This window comes from Schistocerca piceifrons, chromosome 4 (genome assembly GCF_021461385.2).
Source record: "Schistocerca piceifrons isolate TAMUIC-IGC-003096 chromosome 4, iqSchPice1.1, whole genome shotgun sequence".
In the NCBI taxonomy this organism is placed as follows: domain Eukaryota; kingdom Metazoa; phylum Arthropoda; class Insecta; order Orthoptera; family Acrididae; genus Schistocerca; species Schistocerca piceifrons.
In genome coordinates this window covers 321,150,000-321,175,648 of record NC_060141.1, presented here as the reverse complement: position 1 = coordinate 321,175,648, position 25,649 = coordinate 321,150,000, and the positions used below count along the sequence as shown (strand labels likewise).

General features: G+C 35.6%; 1 protein-coding gene across 3 annotated transcripts in view; it reads left to right on the top strand.

Moving 5' to 3' along the window:
* The window catches only part of LOC124794892 (U4/U6 small nuclear ribonucleoprotein Prp3), a 74,091-nt gene that overhangs the window by 17,155 nt on the left and 31,287 nt on the right, over window positions 1-25,649 (top strand). For all 3 annotated transcript variants that reach the window (XM_047258590.1, XM_047258589.1, XM_047258591.1), the window contains exons 3-6: window positions 3,884-4,116; window positions 17,589-17,807; window positions 21,687-21,851; window positions 24,006-24,194. In XM_047258590.1, coding sequence (XP_047114546.1) covers window positions 3,884-4,116; window positions 17,589-17,807; window positions 21,687-21,851; window positions 24,006-24,194 — 806 coding nt within the window. The remainder of the gene's footprint in view (window positions 1-3,883; window positions 4,117-17,588; window positions 17,808-21,686; window positions 21,852-24,005; window positions 24,195-25,649) is intronic.

Sequence of the window (25,649 nt, the reverse complement as noted above, 5' to 3'; positions counted from 1 at the left end):
GCGTAGGTGGAAGAACATGGGTCCCAATCAAGACATCACCAACAATGCCTGCCCAAACGTTCACAGAAAATCTGTGTTGATGACGTGATTGCACAATTGCGTGCGGATCCTTGTCAGCCCACCCATGTTGATTGTGAAAATTTATAATTTGATCATATTGGAATGAAGTCTCATCCGTAAAGAGAACATTTGCACTGAAATGAGGATTAACACATTGTTGGATGAACCATTTGCAGAAGTGTACCCGTGGAGGCCAATCAGCTGCTGATAGTGCCTGCACACGCTGTACATGGTACGGAAAGAACTGGTTCTCCCATAGCACTCTCCATACAGTGACGTGGTAAACGTTACCTTGTACAGCAACAACTTCTCTGACGCTGACATTATGGTTATCGTCAACTGCACGAAGAATTGCCTCGTCCATTGCAGGTGTCCTCGTCGTTCTAGGTCTTCCCCAGTCGCAAGTCATAGGCTGGAATGTTCCGTGCTCCCTAAGACGCCGATCAATTGCTTCGAACGTCTTCCTGTCAGGACACCTTCGTTCTGAAAATCTGTCTCGATACTAACGTACCGCACCACGGTTATTGCCCCATGCTAATCCATACATCAAATGGGCATCTGCCAACTCTGCATTTGTAAACATTGCACTGACTGCAAAACCACGTTCGTGATGAACACTAACCTGTTGATGCTACGTACTGATGTGCTTGATGCTAGTACTGTAGAGCAATGAGTCGCATGTAAACACAAGCACCGAAGTCAACATTACCTTCTTTCAATTGGGCCAACTGGCGGTGAATCGAGGAAGTACAGTACATACTGACGAAACTAAAATGAGCTCTAACATGGAAATTAAACGTTTCCGGACATGTGTCTACATAACATATTTTCATTATTTGTCTGTGAGGAATGTTTCCTGAAAGTTTGGCTGTACCTTTTTGTAACACCCTGTATAATCTATCTGAAACCTGTCAGTATCTCCAGGCTTCTTCCACATTATACAACCATCTTTTATGGTTCTTGAACCAAGTGTTAGCTATGATTAAGTTGTGCTCTGTGCAAAATTCTACCAGGCAGCTTCCTCTTTCATTTCTTACCCCCAATCCACATTCACCTATTATGTTTCCTTCTCTCCCTTTTCCTACTGTCGAATTCCAGTCACCCATGACTATTAAATTTTCATGTCCCTTCACTATCTGAATAATTTCTTTTATTTCATCATACATTTCATCAATTTCTTCGTCATCTGCAGAGCTAGTTGGCATATACACTTGTACTACTGTAGTAGGCGTGGGCTTCGTGTCTTATCTTGGCCACAATAATGCGTTCACTATGCCTTACCCGCACTCCTATTTTTTTATTCATTATTAAACCTACTCCTGCATTACCCCTATTTCATTTTGTATTTATAACCCTGTATTCACCTGACCAAAAGTGTTGTTCTTCCTGCCACCGAACTTCAGTAATTCCCACTATATCTAACTTTGACCTATCCATTTCCCTTTTTAAATTTTCTAACCTACCTGCCCGATTAGGGGATCTGACATTACGCACTCCGATCCGTAGAACGCCAGTAGTTCGAAAGCTAATATGATGGAAAAGTTGCATGCATTTGTATGAGCCTATATTGAATTTTTAATTTTATTTGGTTCTTTGCATATTTTTACTATCAAAATGTCTATACATGCAGTCAAATATGGTACCAAGAACTGCTTTGCACCTGGACACTTGAATCTCCAGACACAGTTTTCATGGACAAGGGACAGGCTTCAAAAACCCAACTCAAACATTAATAAATAAAAGTCTAAGTAATTGTATTCCATAATACAGTGAGTTATAGTATACCAGAATATGAGGGTAATTTACAATTAATCGTCAGATGTGCTTTCAAGATTACAAGCTGCAGGATGATATTTTCACAGACTTGGGCAACATAAATTAAAATGACAACTACTGCATCGAATGAATGCGTTTCCTCACATGCATAACGAACTTCAGAGTTTGTAAGGAACAACAAAGTTCATTGACATTTTGAAAAATTTCTCTTTCTTCTGACTATTGGAAGCAAAACATGTATAAAGCACATTTACTTACATATCGGTGCCGAAAATCGGTGATGTCTGATTCAATGTCTCGCGATAGCTTCTTCACGAGAAGCACTTTCTTGTTTGTTGTCAGTCAGAAATGAATAAGTTTGTAGGTACGTGATAAAGTTTTTAACTTGGCTATAGAAATAAGTCACATAATACTTGCTGTAATAATAAAAACTGTTGTTGGTGGTGGTGTTGTGGTCTTCAGTCCGAAGACTGGTTTGATGCAGCTCTCCATGTTACTCTATCCTGTGCAAGCCTCTTCATCTTCGAGTTACTACTTCAACCTGCATCCTTCTGAAACTTGTTTACTGTGTTCATCCTTTGATCTAACCTCCACAGTTTTTCCCCCCAGTACTAAATTCGTGATCCCTCGATGTCTCAGTGTGTCTCCTACCAACTGATCCCTTCCATTAGTCAGGTTGTGCCACAAATTTCTTTTCTCCCCAATTCTATTGAGTACCTCCTAATTAGTTACATGATCTACTCATCTAATCTTCAGCATTCTTCTCTAGCACCACGTTTCAAAAGCTTCTATTCTATTCTCGATTAAACTATTTATTGTCCACATTTCACTTCCGTGCATGGATACAATCCACTTCCATACGTGGCTACACTCCATACAAATACTTTCAGACAAGACTTCACGACACTTAAATCTATATTTGACGTTAGCAAGTTTCTCTTTTTCAGAATACCTTTTCTGTTCACTGCCAGCCTACATTTTATATCCTCTCTACTTACACCATCAGTTATTTTTCCTCCCAAGTGGCAAAACTCATAACTACTTTAAGTGTTTCGTTTCCTGATTTAATTCCCTCAGCATCATCTGATTTAATTTGTCTACATTCCATTACACAGTGAAATAATGTTGGAAATTCAATAAAAGTACATGCAAACATACATGTGTTACCTTTCAAATGTAATATTACTTGTGTTGCAGAAATATAAATGGAAAAAAAAGAGTAGTAGGAGTCAATCCAGCTATCTACTAATTATTGCAAACCACGTGACTGCTGCCAGCTCATGCTCAGTGTCACAATACACCAGTGCATCATAGATGCGTAAAACTTCTCTTGTGATTTTCTCAAAATTAACTAAGTAGTAAGCCTTATTACTTGCACATTGTGTTGTTCTAATGGACTACTGAAAGTGCATGAAGTTTGAAGTAAATCAGTGATGCGAATGTTGTGGCATTCCCTTTTTAGTACTTTTCTTTCTTCTCTTTTTAAAACTGTGATAGCAGTTTTATCTTACTCAGTTATGGCCTAAAAATTCGATGAGAGAATGTGTGCCATGTTTACTCGTGGATAAAGATTAAGAAATTTTTTTTAACAAAACAAGAGCAACATACACTATACTTTACAATGGAACCTTCAATTGAGTTCCTGTAAATCCTCTTACAGTTGTTTATGTCATGTCTCTCTTAACTGTTGAATTACATTAGTACTCCAGTTTCTGTATTTTACAAATTGATATGTGTGTGGTACTCAACTCTTGCATAGTTGAATTCTTGGATTTGAACTCCCTTGATGTTGCGAGAAGAACCTGTAAATAGTACACCCCATTGTTATTCATGCATTATCTTAAACTCTTATTACCTTTTGTGTTGTTAACTCCCTAGATGAAAAACTTCTTCTTTGGAAACCTCAATTTTTCTGCTGATTTTTATGTAGTGTCGTCTGTTTGATAACATCATTCATTTCTGATTTTTGTGTTACTGCTGGTACTACTGCCATTATCGTCAAAGAACTGTCATCCATACTGGTAAATTAGATTGCATTTTGTTCCAGATAAGTTGGCTTCACTCCTCGATGAAAAGAAAGCAGCAAAATTTGCGGAAAAGCTGTTTGATTTGGCTGAAGACATAAAATCTGCACAAAGAAATAGCAGGAAACGCCATCATGAAAATGATACAAGGCAAGAAGATAGTTCCAAAAAGGCAAAAACCAAATTCACTGAGGCTGAGGCTCCAACAATTCCAGCAGCTGCTCAGCCAAGCCCTGGACAGCTTACAGCCATTCAGGTGAGTTCATCTTTTATACATTAAACTCTACAAAACTGTATTTGTCTTTCAGTGTAGACTTATCATGACAGTTTAAAAATGAAACATTGCATTTTGGGGAAAATGCACCGGATGTGTCCTGCCAAAAATTGGCAAATTCAAATAAGGAGCTACCTCATACTTACTTACTATCCGTTGATGTATTGTGTGAATGTAACTTTGCGTAAATAGTAGAAGAAAAACATAAAAGGACTACTAAAGAATACAGTTGATGTTTTTGGTAGTAGAAGAGCTCAATATCAGTAAATGCTATGAAGGCTTGTACAGCTTGGGGGCAATAAGAGCGGAACCCGGAACTATGGCAATGTTGACTCTGCAAAAGAGTTAATCCTTGCTACGATCAGAGTTGTTTGACTCCTTCCATATTGCATTACACTTTGTCTTTCAACCGTGCAAAAAAATTATTTTACTCTTTGTATTAGAGTCCAAGTACTGATTCTGAACAGCTACGGTGGCACACTGCTCTGTTCCTTCCATGAGGAACCAGATAATGTGCCACTTTTACCACACATTTAGCTTTCTGGAGATAAGTTATGACCAGCAATTCTGTCTCATGATTCACTTTTTTTCTTGGTTGAATTTTCCCTTGCTAAAATTGTGGGCTGAGTTGCTCTTGGCTGATCCGTTGTGTGCTGCAATTTTGTAGCGTGTCTTTACAAGCAGTAGATCCAGCGAAAAGAGGAAAGATGCTAAGTTGACTATCAGCCACCTTCTAGTACGTGGTTTAGGATTTAATTATACAGGTTACCTCTAGTGCAACCTCTTCTTCCTTGGTAAATATAATTTGTCCCAGTTAGTGTATTCTTCGTAGATTCTCCTTTTACAGTTCACTCATCAGACAGCTGATCTACACTGCAGCTTAACCCCGTAGCTTCCTCCCGATTTCATTTAACATTTAAAAAAAGAAATTGGATGCATGGTCCTAAAATAATTTTCTAAATAGGACAGGTTTCCAGATTACAGAAAACTCACTGGGCTACATTAAATTTGTCAGGAATCGTGCACAAAAGTGTAAATTTGTAATCGTGCACAGATTTGTGTACTCCTGCTCAGTAGTTGTTCATAAACTGTATATTATACAATAAAACAGTAGACTATTAAACCAAATGATAAATAATATTGCATTTCTGCGTGTTTACTCTAACTTTAATTCGTTTGTTGTTGTATTACATACATATTATTTCTGTATTTATTTGCTTTTTTTCCGCATGTCACAGAAGGTAACAATTTTGAATTTCCTGTTCAAAGTTACTTTTTCTACACAATTTTTTGTATTATACAATAATTCAAACAGCTTGGGAGAATTTGTAGGTGCTGCAATCTGCGCAACATTGTTTATGCATTTATTACTTTCTAGTGGTATTAATTCTTCCACGAACATCATTTTGCTCCTCTTCTACTTCCTTTGTTTCTTCCTGGTCATATTCTTTGTTGCAGATTTCTATTAAATCTGTTGCTGAAGAAAAAGTAGTGTGAGTTGACAGATAGTCACCACTTCGAATATAGTCATCTACACTACATGAAATGTTTCACGTTTTAATTGATTCAGGATTGCTTCTGCATTTTCTTGAGCTTCAATGGCTTACAAACCCTGCTTAATTGAAGCCGTTTTAACAGTTTTGAGCTTTTCCCCCCTTGCTGCATCCAGGACAGAAACTAACCCGCAGGATCAAATGCACTTTTGACTTCTTCAACACTAAGAATAAGAGGCTACATCAATAATTACCTATGATTGGATGTGAGAGTGTAAAAAACACCTTGGTCCATGGGTTGTGTTGATCCTGCGGTCTCAGTGAATCAAGACACAAAAGAATTAAAGACTTAGTTGCCAGTGGGCATTGATTTATGTCATTAGGGAAAGTTGAAAATTTATGCTGGACCAGGATTCGAACCCGGGTCTCTTGCTTCTTGGCAGGTGTGCTGACAACTACTCCATCTGGTCATAGTGGTCAACACAACTGCATGGAATAACCTAACTTGCCTTGTGTCAGACCCAAATTCTTAACTTGTCCACTACATCACTAATGTGTGGATAAGTTGAGACTGTGGATCTGACAGGAGACATACTTGCGTAGTCCATGCAGTTGTGTTGACCACTGTGTCCGAATTGCATAGTGGTCAGCGCATCTGCCTAGTAAGCAGGAGATCTGATTTGAATCCCAGTTTGGCACTGTCACATCCAAATGTCCCACAAATCTGGATATTACATGATTTGACCAACTGGCCAAATTGAGACCCACAATGAGGCCATTTCAAGCTCTGTCAAGTGATGATAGCATTCTGTCATATGAGTACACAGCATCTCTGTGTTTTATCACAGTGATCACTCAACATGTGATGCTGTTTTCGCCCCTTACACACCCTACTAGGCCTGGTAACAACACTGATGCATCCTTATGGCCCATTTACCTGTTGCAGTGAATTGCAGGTCTTAATAATCATTTACATACCCACTGATGATGCCTAAGTGAATGAAGTTACATTCGACCATGTCGTCTGTGTGCTTCATCTTTTTTTGTCAGGTGGAACATACATACAGTAATCAGCAGCTAAGGACTATGACAGTTGTCTATCTGAAGCCAGTAAAAAACATTTGGCAACATCTCTTTTTCAAGTCACACTCCACCAACTTAAGAGCACCAGATCTTGCTATGCCAACAAAGTTGCCATGCTTTGTTAGGTATTGTTGGTCTTGGATTCTACAGCCATTACATCCCACATTACTAGTTGTTGCCATCTGTAATCTTGTTTTAATAATATTGTTTTCACTATTTGATTCTCTATGTGTAAGTTGAAAAGCCTGAGAAGTAAAGCTAACCACTCAATGTAATCTGGAGGTATTTGGTAAACAGGCGCATAAACAAGATTGAACTTACAGCATGTGCAGATTTATTTATTTATTTTTTCATTAAAGATCAATTTTGTGGCCTTTGTACGTCACAACTGCTATAGCGATACCGAAAGGTAGAAACAGACAGTGAAGAGAACCTAAGTACTAACAGCATCATTCAGATTCAGAATTGTTGTAGATTATAGTTGGGGACAAAACTAGATAGGTTCAGTTCTGGTAAAAATGTGTATGAATAAACAAATCCTAATGATATGGGGACTGGTATGAAAACAGAAGTGATTTCTCAAAATAATGTCCACCTGTGTTGTCGTTGTCTCTAAGTTTCATTTAAACCTGTGCATGGATTTCTGCATCCTGATTTCCTGCAGTTCTATAGGAAAACAAGCCATATAAAATTCCTGGATTATTTCTGAAACTGAGTAGTGATTGCAATCAGTAACATCAGTACTGATGCACATGGAGAAAATGTAAATTACACAGAGTAAACTTTGCACTTTTTCTCCTTAGGTTCATTACTGTAACATTAAGGTGTAATGTATCAAGTCATTGTACTGTGTATTTCACCAGATTTCCTAGTGTATTGAGTGACAGTAGTGAGATTTTGTAAATAGTGCATGTAATGGATCTGGGAAATGTGTTATTTTTTACCAGATTTGTCGATACCAAATTGTAAATGTTTTCTTACATTTTTGTCAGAATATTTTTTTATTGTAATTTGCCTTATTATATGCTAATTTACTTATATTTTTGAGAGTGAAAGCATATTGATTACTGTTAGTAATTGTGACGAAGAATATAAAAGAGACTGATTACAAGTGGAAGCTTGTGTGTTGTGTAAAATGTCTTTGACGCTAGAGTCGTTTTTGACTGTAGTCAGTCGGCAGTGAACTCTTGGTGTCCATGGTGTTGACGGTAGAACAATGCACAGGTTGCCGTCATAAATAATTTGTTAGTGAACAGAAAGAATGAATTATGTTACCACTTTTTTTATATAAACTTTAAGAAGAAACCACATTCGAAGAAATGGTATTTGAAGCACCAAAAATGAGGCAAACACATTGAACCAGGTCATTTCTGCAACCGACAAAACTGCATTGTGGAATTATACTTCCACTAGACAACTGAAGCCAAGACAAATATCACTGTGTAAACATTTCACGGAAGAGGTACTGTCACGAAATATGCCAAATTTAAGTAAATAAAAAGTAGTGACCATATTTCAACTGGGGACTGTAGCCGGGATATTGTGTTCACGAGATCTTCAACAGTGCTACGAGGAAGAAAATTTTTGTGTGTTAATACCAGTTTTTTCAGAATGTGTGTTACAGTATTTGTGTTCATCGGGAAGTAAAAGTTTTGGAGAAGAAATGTTTCGGCCAAAAATATAATTTTTGACAGAAGAAGTAATTTCAAGAATTTTGGTCAACAATCACATGGATGGAAAACGTGGATTTGCAACAGTAGAAGAGTGTTCCAGATAAGTCACGAAACCCTCTTATTTTGTTAAAACAATCTTTTTATCTTGTTTTGTATTTTTGTGTATAAATTTTTTTTCTTCGCAATGACTTATGAGATTTTCAAGAGTATTGTGCATAAAGTAGAAAGTAGTAATTTAATGGACTTCGAAAATCAGGACAGGTCAAATGAAACAGAAAGAACCGATCAATTTGATTTAAAAAGTTTTCTTGTGAATTTCACGAAAGAAATTAAACAATCAATTCACGACAATAAGACTTTCTGGGATGAAAAAATTGATAACATTTTGTTGCAAGTCCAAGCAGTCAATACCCAAGTGGGCGATCTTTCGAACAGGGTTGGCAGTGTTTAGGAAAAAATTGAATCTGTGGAAGCAAAAGTAAATGAAATTGATGCTAAATTGAGTGATGAAATTAATACTGTAAAAAATGAGTTACTGGCAGATAGGGAAAGAAATTTAATTGATTTTAATGAGATAAAAGGGGAAATTAAAAATTTGGATGAGAATACAAAAGTTTTAATAAAAAATGTACAACAAGGAACTGACAATCGTTTGGTTACTCTAGAAAAAAAAGTAGAGTGCAATGATTTAGAAAACAAAAAATCTGTCAAAGAACTTGGCGTAAAATTGAAAGTTTTGACATTGAATTTCAAAGCAAAAATAACAATGTCAACACATGCAATCTTGTATCTAATATTCCAGTGAAGCACTTTCGGTAGATGGACCCTTACATCCCATTGATTTTATACAGTATTGTAAGGATTGTTTTTTTACCTCACTCACCAGATGATATGAAAATTAAATTTGTGAAAAAATTCTTGGAAGGGGAAGCTTTGACTTGGGCAAAGCAGATTGTAACTGTGGGGATGACCTTTTCAGAATTTGAATCAAAATTTCTGGAAAATTTGTGGAATGATCTTAAGTAAACTAGAATCAAAAGTAAATTTTTGAATGGGAGAAACTATAGAGAATCAGATGGGAGCATGAAACAATTTTGCAAAAGTGAACTTCAAAAACTTATTCATTTAACAAAACCTTTGGATGACTTGATCAAAATTGATACCTTAAAGAGAAGATTGCCATCAGCAATGCAGTTGAGTTTAGTTCATTGTCCTGATAGTAATGTAGAGCAGTTTCTCAATTATATTGAAATGTTGGATAGGGTAACAACAAGAACACACAGTGGGTTTACTCAGAAAGGTAATGGTCAAAATTGGGGAAATGACAACTTTCAAAAAAGGGAACAAAACAATTATCATGGTTCAGTCAAAATTCAGGGGGATATAACGATTCTCAAAAGAAGGACCATAATTTTCTTCCAAAACAAGAACATGATTTTCGCGGAAATAATCAACAAAATAGAGAATATTTTAGGGATCAAAATCACAAAAATTTTGATAGCGATCAGTACAATAGAAATTACCAACAATCAGGTAATGTTTGGCATAGGAATGGGAACAGAAATGTTGATCAGAGACATTGGCAGAACCACAATCAGCAGTTCAAGCAGGAACAAGTTGTAATTCAGGAAATAAAAAACGAGTAGACGCCCCCTTGAAGGTCCGCAAGGTTGAGGCAGAAGGTGAGCATGATGAAAGGACCAATGGATGTGACTATCATAAACCCAAACATGACAGTTCCAAACCTAAGCTATCACATTAGGTTATTAGTTGTTACTTATTGAAGAAATTTCAAGAGGAAAATAATGATAATATTGATAAAGATAAAATTTTCAGTAAACAAGAACATACAATAGATAAAAGTAATTGTGATTCATTTAATTTGACAGAGTTTTACACTGGGGCAGAAAAGATCAACACTTTGTCAGATGATGTAATTTGTACTAGTTCAGAGACGTGTGTGAATGAAAGAGTGAATGCATGCTGTGAGAATTAAAATATTGGTGAAAGGGATCTGGTAACTTTAGAAAGGGGAAATAATATTTTAGGGGATAATTTGAATGTGTATGACCTGAATATGTATAATGATAATGATGTTGATGATAAAGTTGATAATGATGGTAATGGTATTGATGATGATGTTGTGGAAAGGTGTTTCATTAGTTTAAATAGGGAGTTATACACATGATTGAAAATGGATTAAATAGTGGGAATATTATAGAAATTCCCAGGGATGTTACCAGGATGAATAAGGCTCACAAGCTGGGTGTATGTGAAAGTGTGAATTTTGATGTTGTTGGTAAAGAATCTGACAACACAAATAATGATGACACACGTATAACTTCTAGCCTAAGTGAAACTTTTACAGATACTAATGACACACACACATTTCTTATGAATATATGGCTGAACAGTGAAACTATTTCTTTTGACAAGAACTTTAGAAAGATGCTTATTAATGTATGTGAAACTGTATGTCCTGAGTGGTGGAAAAAGATGAGATATTTTATTTTTGAAAAGCTGAAGGATAAGTACTTCAATAGTATACAATGTGATTTGGATGAAAATTCTTGGCTATTTGAGATAATAGAGAGTACTAATGACAATTTTGTATCTTGTGCAAATTTTATAACTGTGACAAATAATACATATAATGGTATACCATATGATTCTGTTAAGTATAGGGGAAATTGAAAGTGATTTATTACAAGAGGATACAGGTTCTGAGAAAAGTGATCAATTTTGCAGTCCTTATATAAAAGTTCAAATTGGGTCATGGATTGGTAAATGTTTAATTGATACAGGAAGCGAGATCTCGGGAATATCTGAAAGGTTAAGCAAGAAATTGAAAGCGGGGAAAGATTATGTTGAAATGCCAGTTGTTGGGGTAAAGATAAAAGGTGCTACTGGGAAGAGCAGTAAATTGGTAAAAAGCCAGGCTTTAGTGACATTTTTAATTGAAGGCAAGTTGTTCACACATGGATGTTTTGTAATTCAGGAATTTAATGAGGATTTTCTTTTGGGTATGAATTGGATAGTAAAAGTAAATATAGCATTTGATTGGGCTGGAAGAAAACTTTTGATAGAAACTAGTGAAAGGGAATACATTCAGACAAATTTTGTGAACACACTCAGTGATCAGAGTAATGGAAATTTTGACAGTATCAATTTACTAAAAGAAAATAGATTGGAGAATATTGAAACTCATAGATTTGATACTGATGAAGTTGAATTTGGGAATTTAGTAAATTTGAAAATTTCAGAAACACAAAATTTATCTGGGGAGCAAAAACAACAGTTAGAAAATCTGCTGTGGGAATACAGTGATGTTTTCAGTGACATACCTGGTAGGGTAAAGGGTTATCAGTGTGAGCTTCAGGTAAAACCTCATGAACCATTTTTCATAAAACCATACAGTATTGCAATATCAAAAAGACTTGCTGTTGAGAAAGAGCTGAAAAAGATGGAAGGATGTAATATAATAGAAAGGAGTATCAGTGCGTATAATAATCCTCTAGTAGTAGTTTCGAAAAAAGATGGTGGAGTTAGATTGGTTTTGGACTCTAGACACTTAAACAAAATTTTGTTCAGACAGACAGACCATCCCGAAAATATTGATGAGTTACTCTATAAATTTACAGATATAAAATATATGTCAGGTTTGGATCTAACTTCGGGTTTTCATCAGGTACCACTTTCGGTTAATTCTAGAAAATATACTGCTTTCTTGTACAATGGTAAGAGTTACCAATATTGTGTTGTGCCATTTGGGTTAAATTCTTCTGTTTCCGAATTTATAAGATCTTTGGATCATGTACTGGAGCAAGAACTTGCATCTAAACTGATAATTTATGTAGATGACATTTTGGTTACAGGGCAAAATTGGGAGGAACATTTTTCGATTTTGAAGTCAGTTTGTGAAAAACTTAGAAAAGGGGTATGACATTGAAATTAGAGAAATGTAAATTTGCAGTTTCTGAATTAAAATTTTCAGGTCATGTTGTCACAGACAAGGGAATTTTGGCAGATCCAGAAAAAAATTAAAGCAATTTCAGAAATTCCTATTCCTAAGACTAAAAAACAATTAAAGTCGTTCTTTGGGTTATGCGGTTATTACCGAAAACATATAAGTGATCAGAGTCTGAATGCACCATGTTTAAGTCAGTTACTTAAGAAAAACACTGTTTGGGTTTGGGATAAAAGTTGTCAGGAAGAGTTTGATAAAATTAAGCAAGAGTTGAGGAAGCAATACTTATTGCACAGACCTGATTTTAATTTACCATTTTGTTTGAACACTGATAGCAGTAATTATGGGCTTGAAGCAGAGTTATTTCAAGAAAGAGTAGAGAATGGAGTTAAGATACATTGTACTATAGCATTTGCAAGCAGAATGTTGCTCAAGCATGAGAAAAATTATACAGTCACAGAGAAGGAACTTTTGGCAATTCATTGGGCTTTTACAAAATTTAGAATTTACCTTATTGGACATAAAACCATAGTATTTTCAGATCACAAAGCTTTGAGTTACTTACAAGAGTGCAAATTATACCACAGTAGATTGACCAGATGGGCAATATTTCTGCAACAGTTTGACTTTGAAATCAAACACATAAAAGATTCTGAGAATGTAGTAGCTGATTCACTTTCAAGGTTACCAATTGGGGGAGAAAAGGAGATTTTTGAACAAGAGGAGGAAAAGCAATTTAAAATTAGATACTTGAAAGGGGTGGAAAATGAGAAAACAATTAGAACTATGTGTAACAAAATTAGAAAAAAATCAAAATTTAGATCAAAGTTGGAAATTAATCAAAGAATGTTTAGGCAATAAGGGGTATGAGAAACTTGATAAATTTTACAAATTACATAAGGGGATTTTATTTTGGAGATCAGATGTAGATTCTGATAATTGGAAACTGTGTTGGCCAGAGGCAGATGCTGGAAAGCTGATCATTTACATACATGAAAGTTTTGGTCATTGTGGGATACAGAAGTGCATTCAAAAGATACAACAAAATGTTTATTTTTGCAATATTGGAAAGAAGGTAAGAAAATAATTGGCAACCTGTGACAAATGTCAGAGAGTTAAAGTGAGCAATCAAAGATGTGGTGGAGAGATGCAAAACATTATTCTGGAAAAACCTTTAGATCTTATTGCTGTGGACTTATATGGAATGTTACCAAAGAGTAAAGGTGGTCACTGTTACATATTTGTTATGGTAGATGTATTTTCAAAATTAATTAAACTACATCCAGTGAAAAAAGCTACTAGCCATGAAATTATAATAAAAATTGAAGGAGATTATTTCGCAAGGTGGGTAAACCAAAAGCTATATTATCAGATAATGGTTCACAAATTTGGAAAAAGCTTATTGAAAGATCAAAATTGAAGCATGTACTTATATCTGTTTATTCACCATCCACCAATCCTGCAGAAAGATATATGAGGGAAATTGGGAGACTTTGTAGAACCTATTGTAGCCATAAACATCCAACCTGGTTTGAGCACGTTCGAAATTTTGAAGATATTATGAATAGCCTACAATATAGTTCCACAGGATTTTCACCGTATGAGATTATGTTTAATATTAGACCTCCAAATCTTATATCAGAACTTATTGAATTTCCTAAATGTACACCTTTAACTATGCAAGAGAGAGAAGATATTGTCAGGGAAACTGTGAGGAAACAAGGGGAAAAAGGCATAAAATACATAACAATAGGGTAAAATTAACGATTTTCAAAATTGGGGATCTTGTTCTGGTCAAATCTCATGAAAAATCAAAAATGTTAACTTCAGAAATTAAAAAATTCTTTGATATCTATATTCAGCCTTTTGAAGTCATAGAAAATCCACACCCTAATGCTTATCGTTTGGTGTACCCTAAGTCAAAGAAATTATTTGGTCTCAGAAATGTTGTCTCTTTGAAACTGTATAAACAGAAATCATAATTTCAAAATTTAAATAACCTATTATCATCTAAAACAAAAGTCCTCCACTGGAATATGCTTGTTAGAACAAAACTACCTGTACAACCAAGTACGTATATTTGCATGTATAAATTAATAATTTGAAGTCACATGTTAATTGAAACTGACGAAAAAACACTGTTGTAACAAAGAATGAGAGAAAGATTTATTTTTACTTTTTTACAAAAAAAAGTCTCCCTAGTGAGCATTTCTGAATTTTTCTAATTTTTGGAAGCTAAGTCTTCCCTGTGGGTGAAGGCATGCATGTGAGGACATGCATGCAAAGGTATAAGTTTCAAAACCAATTTTAGATAAAGCTTCATGATATATGAGCAGTTTATTATTCTTTATATTGATGTTGTAGGGAGCGAAAGTACTCTTCACAAGAATGTGACTTTTAGTAATATTTTAGTAGAGAGGCAAGTGTACATAAATAATTGCAAAAAATTTAGATAATACTGATGTATCTTTAGCTGTACTAAAAAAAGAAAAAAAGAAAATCATAAGAAAAAAAATATAAAACAAAAAAACATGAGTAAAAAAATATAAAATTCCAAAAAAATCAGAAGTAATATATATATAAAGACAAATATATAGGGAAAAAACCCTACACTATATATGTCCACTATCATTTTTACTGTACAATATGTAAGCATAATGAAATTAACATTAACATTAATATGAAAAAAAATTAAATCTTATTCTAGGAAATGAGTTTTACCTTTCTATTATTTTCAATCTGTATGCTGTATGTTAGAATATTTCTCATGTATGTTTTATACCATGTATATTTGTCATGTTAAATAATTTCTTTACTTGAATTTTTTGTGTATGAAATTGATGGGGAAGTATCATTGCAACAACAGCCAGTAACAAGTCCACAGATTCAAAGAGTCCAAATTTGGAAGAGGTTATCAGACTGCATCATTAATGTACTAATTGTGTAATACACATCCATTACTGAGTGTGGTCGGGATTTTGTTGTATATGTTCATAACAACAAAAGCCCTAGGGAGCAGTTGTAATGGATCTGGGAGATGTGTTACTTTTTACCGGATTTGTTGATACCAAATTGTAAATGTTTTCTTATATTTTTGTCAAAATATTTTTTTATTGTAATTTGCCTTATTATATGCTAATTTACTTATATTTTTGAGAGTGAAAGCATATTGATTACTGTTAGTAATTGTGACGAAGAATATCAAAGAGACTGATTACAAGTGGAAGCTTGTGTGTTGTGTAAAATGTCTTTGACGCTAGAGTCGTTTTTGACTGTAGCCAGTCGGCAGTGAACTCTTGGTGTCCATGGTGTTGACAGTAGAACAATGTGCAGGTCGCCGTCATAAATAATTTGTTAGTGAACAGAAAGAATGAATTATGTTACCACTTTTTTTATATAAACTTTAAGAAGAAACCACATTCGAAGAAATGGTATTTGAAGCACCAAAAATGAGGCAAACACATTGAACCAGGTCATTTCTGCAACTGACAAAACTGCATTGTGGAATCATACTTCCACTAGACAACTGAAGCCAAGACAAATATCGCCTTGTAAACATTTCACAGAAAAGGTACTGTCACGAAATATGCCAAATTTAAATAAGTAAAAAGTAGTGACAATATTTCATGCACCAAGTGGCACAAAGGAAGAACAGTGTGAAAATATCCATCTGGATATCGTGATGTAGACTTTCCGTGAGGATTCTGACCCAGATTCCTACCTTTTTGGCAGTTTTGAAGGATAGGGGTGGACCCAGTAACAAACTGAATCTTTGAATCTGTCAGTCATATGCATCTAAATAGTGTTAAGTAATTTGTAGCACATTGCCCATGAAAGATGTGTGTACATAATAATATTCGTTGCTTTTGGTACTGCAAGTAGGATAAGAGGAAATTGTCAAGATTTCAGAGAGTACCGTTATTATTGTGTGTTTCTGCTATCTGTTTTGGGAGTTTTGCCTTGCAGAAGACTATTATTATATTTAGCAGAGGAAGTGTACAATAACTTACTTTAAACACATCAGCTAAGGAAGATTACCTAATAGAAATGTGCTTCTGAGACAGTTCATGAGACATTCCTTTCAATCGATAAGTATATTTTTAGAGACTTGGATAGTGACAGAGGCCCAGGAAGATTGAAAAAAACAAGGCTTATTATTTCTGTTCCAGAGTTCTTCATTGATATACTAGAGACTCGCCCCAGCTTCGCATAGGTACTACTAAGTATCTTTGGCCAGATGACTCGTTTGGCATAGTGGTAACAAATTATATACAAACATCTCTCATGAATCTGACTACCTGTTGGTGAAAACTGTATCAAAATCGATGTTGAGCGCCCATAAACCCCAACACACACACACTGTATCAAAATCCTAACAGTAATTTCTTAAATGAGCATTTGCATAAAGGGAGAAAAAGACAGCAGGGAACTTTAAATTTTACATATGTATAGATGTGTAGCTATCAGAGTTAAGAACTTGGTGGACAGAATGAGGAACTTGCATTGCTGTGCAAATGATATACTGATGTAAGCTAATAGAAATGGCCCCTGAAGAATGTTCTGTGCATTGATAGTAATGTCAAAAAATTGAATTAAGCATTGGTGCAGTTCAGTTATTTTGATGTTCACAATCATACTCGACATTAACTCAGTCTGATTTCTGGTCTGGACCGCCAGAGATGGCAGTCATATGTGCATGAGGTTTGTGTGTGTGTGTGTGTGTGTGTGTGTGTTGTTCTCTGGAGGAGGCTTTTGATGAAAGCTAAATGTGTAACAATCTCTTTTTGTTGTGCTTGTCTGCAGCTCAACATGTGATCTTTAATTGAGAAGCAATCTATCATTTTTCTAATGTTGTTTATATAAAAAAAAATACTTCTCTAAGGAAACACACTTGTAACTAAAATATATAGAGATTGAAAAGGCAGTAAAGATTCTCAATTTTTGCAGCAACTTTATACACAGAGAATGAAAAATTAGGAAATATTGAAAGGTTTTGCGACAGCATGGTACTTTAATAAACAGAGGAAGAATGATGTTCAAAATTTAAAGGAACAAAGGAATTAGTTACACAATCAACCATTATCTGTTCATATTGTTGGAAGAATAATTGAACACAGTTTCTGACAGTTTTTGTCATGGATACGATAACTGGCTCTTATTAACAAAATAGATTTTTTCATATTTCTTTCACTTTTGTTTAGTAATCTTCAATGTGCATTCTGTTTTTTTCTTTTATAGATCAAAGAGATGATGGCTAATGCTCAAAAGATGATTGAAGAGAGAAAACGTGCATTAAATGCACTTAGAGTTGATGAAATTCCTCCAATGCGCTCTGTGTATGGACGAGATGATACACAATCGATGAGAAGTTCAGCATTTTCTGCAGCTCCACCTAGCCTGTCGTCTGGAATGAATCGTGGTGATCCTGATAAAGCTAGAAAGATTGCACAGTTGCAGGTGAGACCATATCACAGATTGGCAGTAATGTATTTTCACAATGAATGACTATAGAAGTAGCTTCTTTCTCTATTTACTTTTGATAGAACATTGTGTGTACAGTAGGATGCAGAGCCAAGCATCATGCTGCAATAAGGTGCTCCTTAGATTAAGTGTTACATTTCAGCCCTGATGTGACAATGTACATTATGACCTTCATTCCAAGTACTGTAGTGTGACATGTATTGTATTTCTCTTGAACTCAAGTCATCTGAAATATAAAATGGCTGAAGTGTTTGATTGGGTGACACACAATAGTGTAGTGTGATATAGAACTTAATAGAATGATTTGTAATCTACATTAATAAGAAGTTCTCTTAAAGCTACTTATTTAGAGAGGAAATGTATAATGGTGTGCATGTTAGGAAGTAGTTTTGTGATTCATTCGGTGCAGAGAGGGGGAGGGGGTGATACTGTGTGGTGTCACCAATGGGCTACATGTCTCTGACCCACACCACATGTTCCCACGGTCATCAACCCTGATAACTGTCACTGCTGGGGTAGGTGCTACAGCAGCCCACTGTTCCTGTTTCTGACTCTCTGTAGTGGAATTTATACTCTTGGGAAACACTCTCATTTCTTAACTTAATACCTGCCATGTTTGCGTCATGCCACCCATAATGAACATTGTAGTGCCTAGGTAACTCCTCCATAAGTAAACTAACACAAAAATCAACACTAAATGTTGTACACACAGCTTGAAGAGTGTGCTACAAACACTTTTGGCGGAAGCGTCACAGAGTACATTGCTCCTGGCCTCTGTGCATTGCCTCAGAACTTACCTTTCTCTGTAAAATTAACTAAAAAATAAAGTTCGAGAGTATAAGATAAAGCAGCACATTAAACCATATGCTCATGATCACAAGAATGGATTTTCCCAAATTACTCTCAGAAAATACCGAGATGGTTTTATCAATAAAGTTGATTCATTAGGTAAGTTACTCGCATTAATTTAGGCACATTCTGTGACTGGAATGATGCCAATATATTAAACCATTTCAGGCACAAAAACACACTAATATGTCGTAATCATGCACTTTCTGGTTATTCAGCCAAGAAAATGGGAATTATTGGAAGTATTGGACTATTGTACATCCGTGGCTGAGAAAGCTGCATCCTCGTGAATATATCCACCCATAAATCATATTGTTTGCCCTTCAAGTCCGTGAACATGATAATGCTCCTTTAAATGAAGAAACACTATTGGGTGGACACACTTTTTACTGGGAATTAAAACCTGAAGATGTTTGTGCATAATAAACTTTTCTTCCATAATCATCTTTACGTAATTGGTTTTCAATCCTTCCAAACTTTGTATGTGAGGTGACACACTTGCACACATTTGTGACTGGTTACATTATGAGTTTTCTGACAGCTGTGCATGGATTCGCATCTGATCAGAATCACTCATCACATCCTTGGTCATGTTGTCTACATAATCACTTATAGCAGATAGCCGTTGCAAAAAGTCTAGTTGGGCTTTAATATCACATATCCCATTTACCAGTTCTTTACTTAGGGTATCCTTCCTAGATGTGACATTTTCTGCAGCAGCCTGCACTTCTGTGGCTGTCCCTGTTGTCTTGTTCTAAGGATAAATCAGAAACATGGTCTGATAATTGTTTTACTGTTGTAGCTTTACGTTTGTCCTTTACCTCATTAGTTAAAGTTCCAATAACTTCTGATATATGTTGGTTAACGTGGTACAAATCTGGTATTTGTTATCCGGTGTGGGATGTAGTCCAGCAATTTTATTTCACAAAACACTCACTTTTGCCAATCAGATCAATTTATTCTTGCTTAGTTGATCCTTGTTTTTCAGTCATATCCTCCTACTTTTCCGTGAGTAAAGTAACTTGGTTAAACACTGCATTTACTGGTCCACCCATCTTCTCGATCCTGTAGAAAAGTTCCGTCAAAGGATTGTCCATTGGTTTCTGCTGACCAGGTGGTGCAATATTGTGTACAACTGGTTGAACATGAACTTTGTCCCTATCTTCCATTCTAGATTGCTGTCTACTCATAACACAATAAATTCACAATAAATAAAGAAAATCGTTTTCACTCTTAATTAGAGCAATATCAGTCCCCTTCACTCCTATTAGATTTTTGTAATTCAACAATAGGTACAATAACACAACAAACAAAAAATAATGTAGCAACACTTATCAGTCTGCAATGTCACAGTCACAGTTCCAGATAAAAACAAAACTTTCACAAAATAACTTCAGTCTGCTTGAGAATTAAATTACCAAAGCTACTCTGAAATATGAATAAAGTCTCCATCCTTGGTACAAGCAAAGTGAGAAAGAGGATAAGCAGTTGCAGTCTACCACCATAATTGACAGCAGCAGAGCCCTTGTTGATCAGTCGACTCGTGACTTGCTGCTCTCCTGGTCCTCCACTCATACATTGAAACATACAAAAATATAAGGGATTAACACAGTTGCATAAAAATAAGCTTAATTTACTTTGGTAAATTCTATAACAAATTTCCTTTTGGGTCCTGTCTGTCGCCACTTAAAGTATCCCTCTCATAAATAATATTACTCTTAGTAATAATAGTATAGTCTAGTGCCAAATAATAACTACTATAAACTATACCCTTTACAAATCAGTAAATAACAGTCAGCAGTCTTTCAGTGCACCAGATAAATTGTAGTCTAATTGAAGTTTATTGGAAGTTTAATAATCAGTACTTTCCTTATTGGTAAGCAGAAACTCTGTGTCATGCTCTTTGTTGTGTACTACGCCCTATGGTAAGCTTGCATGTTACTTTGTAATAAGTTAGGGTACTAGTCCACATTGTCTCCGGAGACAGATTTTGTAACAGCAGATCATGGGCCACCAGTAATTACCCAATAACTTAAAATAAATTTTCCTATGATGAAATTAGGACTCTGGAAATGAAAAGGACTTAAAATTATGCCACTCTGTACAAGATAGATATTGTTCTTTATACATTCTATAATGATGCTGAGGGAATTAGATTAGCAAATGAGACACTTAAAGTAGTAAAGGAGTTTTGCTATTTGGGGAGCAAAATAACTGATGATGGTCGAAGTAGAGAGGATATAAAATGTAGGCTGGCAATGGGAAGGAAAGCATTTCTGAAGAAGAGAAATTTGTTAACATAGAGTATAGATTTAAGTGTCAGGAAGTCATTTCTGAAAGTATTTGTATGGAGTGTAGCCATGTATGGAAGTGAAACATGGACGATAAATAGTTTGGACAAGAAGAGAATAGAAGTTTTCGAAATGTGGTGCTACAGAAGAGTGCTGAAGATTAGATGGGTACATCACATAACTAATGAGGAAGTATTGAATAGGATTGGGGAGAAGAGAAGTTTGTGGCACAACTTGACTAGAAGAAGGGATCGGTTGGTAGGACATGTGTTGAGGTATCAAGGGATCACCAATTTAGTATTGGAGGGCAGCGTGGAGGGTAAAAATCCTAGAGGGAGACCAAGAGATGAATACACTGAGCAGATTCAGAAGGATGTAGGTTGCGGTAGGTACTGGGAGATGAAGAAGCTTGCACAGGATAAAGTAGCATGGAGAGCTGCATCAAACCAGTCTCAGGACTGAAGACTGCAACAACAACAACAACAATCTATAGTAAATTATGAAATACTTCATTTTAGTCATCAAAAAATAAATAATAGCACAGTAAATATCGGTGATCGGTTAATGCACTAGACTGCTGCAGCATTGATTATATAATCCCTGGTGTATGAAATTACCATGCTTATTTCATGATACACTCTGGTACAGTGTAATGTATGCTCCATGTTTTTCATTTCGTTAAACATATATTGATAAATTATTAATGTTTTCTAAGGCTCAAATCCAGTCCAAGTTATCGTCAGGAGTTCTGCCAAGCCTTCCACCTCTGAGACCGGCTGTTCAGGACAAACCAACACCACTCATTCTGGACGAAGAGGGCAGAACAGTTGATGTTACTGGCAAGGAAGTTCAACTGACACACCTGGTTCCAACCCTTAAGGTAAGAATCTTGAGTGAGGAAGTATTTACGTGCATTATTAGTAAGTGCATGGATAAAAAAATCTACTCACCTAGCACCCACTTGGCGCATAGTTTTTTGTATATCCAATTACTTATATTTTCAAAAATTGATCATTTTCATTGATACATTATGGTATTATTGTAACACAATACATTTATATTAAAGGGATGGTTGTTAATATTGGGGTTGAATGAAAAACAATGCCTCCACCTTTGTTAATTGGGTTTGGGTGGGAATATTTGAATAAATCAAATGCAGAAATAATCCTTAGAATGCGATCTTTAATTAGTAATATTCACTTTTCCACATAATCACCAACCAGTTGGACATATCTGCCAACGATGAACAAGTTTTCTGAAGTCATCATGGAAGAAGTCGACACTCTGTTTCCGCAACCACAGTCTCACAGTACCCTCAACCTCTTTATCAGAAGCATAATGGTGTCCCCGCAGATCGTCTTTCGTTATCGGGAACAGATGGAAGTCAGACAATGCTAAATCTGGACTGTAGGGAGGGTGCCATATGGAGGTGAGATTCAGTCTCTGAAGTTCTGCTGTGGTGGCACATGAAGTGTGTAGTCTGGCATTGTCATGCTGCAGGAAAACATTTTCCTTTTCCTTTCAGACCCTTGTTAGCCGTTATTTCAGAGTTCACAACATTGTGATGTAATGCTCTGAATTTATTATTGTTCCACGATCAAGGAAATCAACATTTTGCTTGTGACACTCAGTGGTTGCTGTCACAGGACGTAATACTTTGTCTGTCACACTGGTCAGATGTTCCCACCTCAACATCTTTAAACTTACTCGCTCAATGACACACACTACTCACATCAACACAATCACCATAAATTGCTTTCATTCTCTGGTGAATCTCCTACAGGGTGACACCTTCTGCTGTCAAGAATTCAATGACTGGCTGTTGCTTTAACTGCATTGACCGACCGTCTGCACAGGGTTCCATACTTGACACTAACACAACCATTCAGTGCTAAGGCTTCCCGCCGACTGGAACTGTAGAGAAGAGACTATGGAACAAGCCAGTACCTGCCGCATACCAATGCTGCCAACTGTTGAATAGTTACGAAGGTGGAGGCATTACTTTTCAGTCAACCTTCGTAACTGTAATGTGTGGCATTTGTTCATGTTTGATTTAATTATTCGTATTTTTGTTATGATCATTATAGTTTGTGTCAGTACTATTGCAACTTTTGTATTGATTGCAAGAACCAGTATTAAATGAAGAATTTTGGAATATTTCACAGTTTCTCATATGTTGCCCCTATAGGAACAAAATTAGACTAATTACAGTCTGCACAAAGGTATTTAAACAGTCTTTCTTCCCACATTCCATACACAATTGGAAAAGGAAGAAAACCTAATGTATAGTACGGCGGAAAGTATTATGTGCTATGCACTTCACAGTGATTTGCAGAGTATGGATGTAGATTTAGATGGTGATTATCAGAGGTGGTCAAAACTGATCTCATTGCAGTGCTTGCAATATAAAATTGTTTCATATAGGAATGGAAATAAATAAATTATGAACTATATGATAACTGTTTCTCCAGTTGACATTATGTTTCAGTTGGAGACATTCAACTTTCTCTTAAATAAAAATGAAAAACTGTGTTATGTAATTGACAGTAGTACATCCTACTCTCTCAACTTATAATGCTTGTAGAACTCTTAGTCATAACTGCAATGTACTGGGAGTTTTGTGATCTGTGCCTCTTCTATGTACCAGTAAAAGCATTTTGTGTTTGCAGAAGACATTATTATACATGTTTATTATGTAAAAATAAAAGATTTTTTTATTTTTACTAATTGATGCATTAAAATTTTGTGATACTAAGGCTTCTTTTTAACATATGGCAGCAAATTCGATTGTTTTTTGATGATGTTCTTCCATGTAACATAACTACCACCACCCTACTCCCCCTCCCCCCCCCCAAAAAAAAAAAAAAAAAAAAAAAAAATCAATTCCCAAGTTCCTACTTGTTCATGGTTCAAAGAGGATCCAACTTTGCATTTTGTATATTAGCTCTTCTATTAATAATAACTCACTAACAGACTTCCTTCATATTTTCCATTCTATATTCCTATTGCTTATTTATATCTTCTTTTTCCACAGGCAAATATCAGAGCTAAAAAACGTGAGGAATTCAGGCAACAGCTACAAGACAGAGTTGTAGAAGATCTCTCTGAAACACAGTTCTTTGACCCCCGTATTGGCGCAAAACCTGCTGTTCGTGGCAAGCGTGCTTTACGTTTCCACGAGCCAGGAAAATTTCAACAGCTGGCCGACAGAATGAGGATGAAGGTAAGCTCCTTTCTTGCTGAACTACTGTCTGGTAAAGAAAGAGTTTGTGCCAAATTTAATGACAACGAAATAATACTTGGAGGTCTGAAGAGGTATATATGACTTTAATAATGGAAGTTATAGTGTAATCGAAACTGTAGGACAAATGCCTCCTTTTGGAAATATCAGGAAACCAAAGGAAGAAATAGATGTAGAACACTTCCCTGTAATAGCAAAGAAAAGTATGTCACTTAGAAGCTTGCATCAGGACCTCTCTCTCCCAGCTGCCAAAGAATTGATTGCTTTTTGGTTGACATTCATGATGACATAATAAAAGCAGAAAGTCTCTGTAACAGCACTGCCTAGTGATTTCACTGAATTGGTCTGTAAGAAGCTCTGTTAACTTTTAAGTTGACCACTTAGGTTCCTGCAAAACCATACTGTCGGACATCACAGTGTATTTGAAAATAAACAGCCAAATATGTATGACAAGCAAGAATATGAATGTTATTGCTGCTTATTCCTCTCACAACAATTTAAGCAGTGCTTTTATGTTCTTGACTTACCCCACCCTGAGAAATCTCACCGTAGGCAGAGAAACGTCCAAATATTTGTGACAAGCCAGAATATAAATGCCATCACTGATCTCTCATTTGCAGCAATTTCATCTCGTTTTTTATATCACAAACTCAAAGAAACTCATTCCTGAGAGGATGTGCTCTTATGTGCTATAATATTGAATATTGCAGTACATGCTTGTATTATATTGCATTATATTACTAAGAATGTCCCAGCATCTGTTACAAATATGAATAAGAAGAAAAAAAATAGTTTAGAGAGTTTAGAGTAGGATGCAAACATACTTCCATGAACTCCATTATCCCATGCCTCTACTCATTATGCCCCGGTGAACATTGGAAATTCAGACATTATCTGTCTTTTTGCAATATCCTGAAAGCATTTACCATAAAGTGCCATTAACTGACATTAAGTATGACAATTTCTACCTAGAGTGACTCATTTGTTATAAATCTTCAGTGCATCATTGCACTGAAACGGCACACGCCATAACACACAACTTATAATATGAATCCAATATGGTGTCTGACTGCAGTCGAATTTTGTATTCACATTGAATCATGAATGTTACTCACTGAGCAAACCCACTTCTTTGGCGTCCTCAAGATGCAGTATGCATCAGTATCACATTATTATATTATCTTAGAGTTCTGTCTTTGTTAAAACAGTAAGGATGGTTTGCTCTTTCCTTTCCTGTCTCTTTGTTTCTATAAATCTTCCTTTCTTCTTATTTTCCTTTATCATTTGTTAGAGGAACATTTATTTAAACTCTGTTTGTTTCCAAAAATGTCTGTTTTCTTCAGTCTGATTTCTACCTTGCTTGTTAGCTGTGTTGTTCCCATTTATTAATTCATACTGTAGTCTTGATGTCAGAGTTAGTTATTTATGTAATATTGA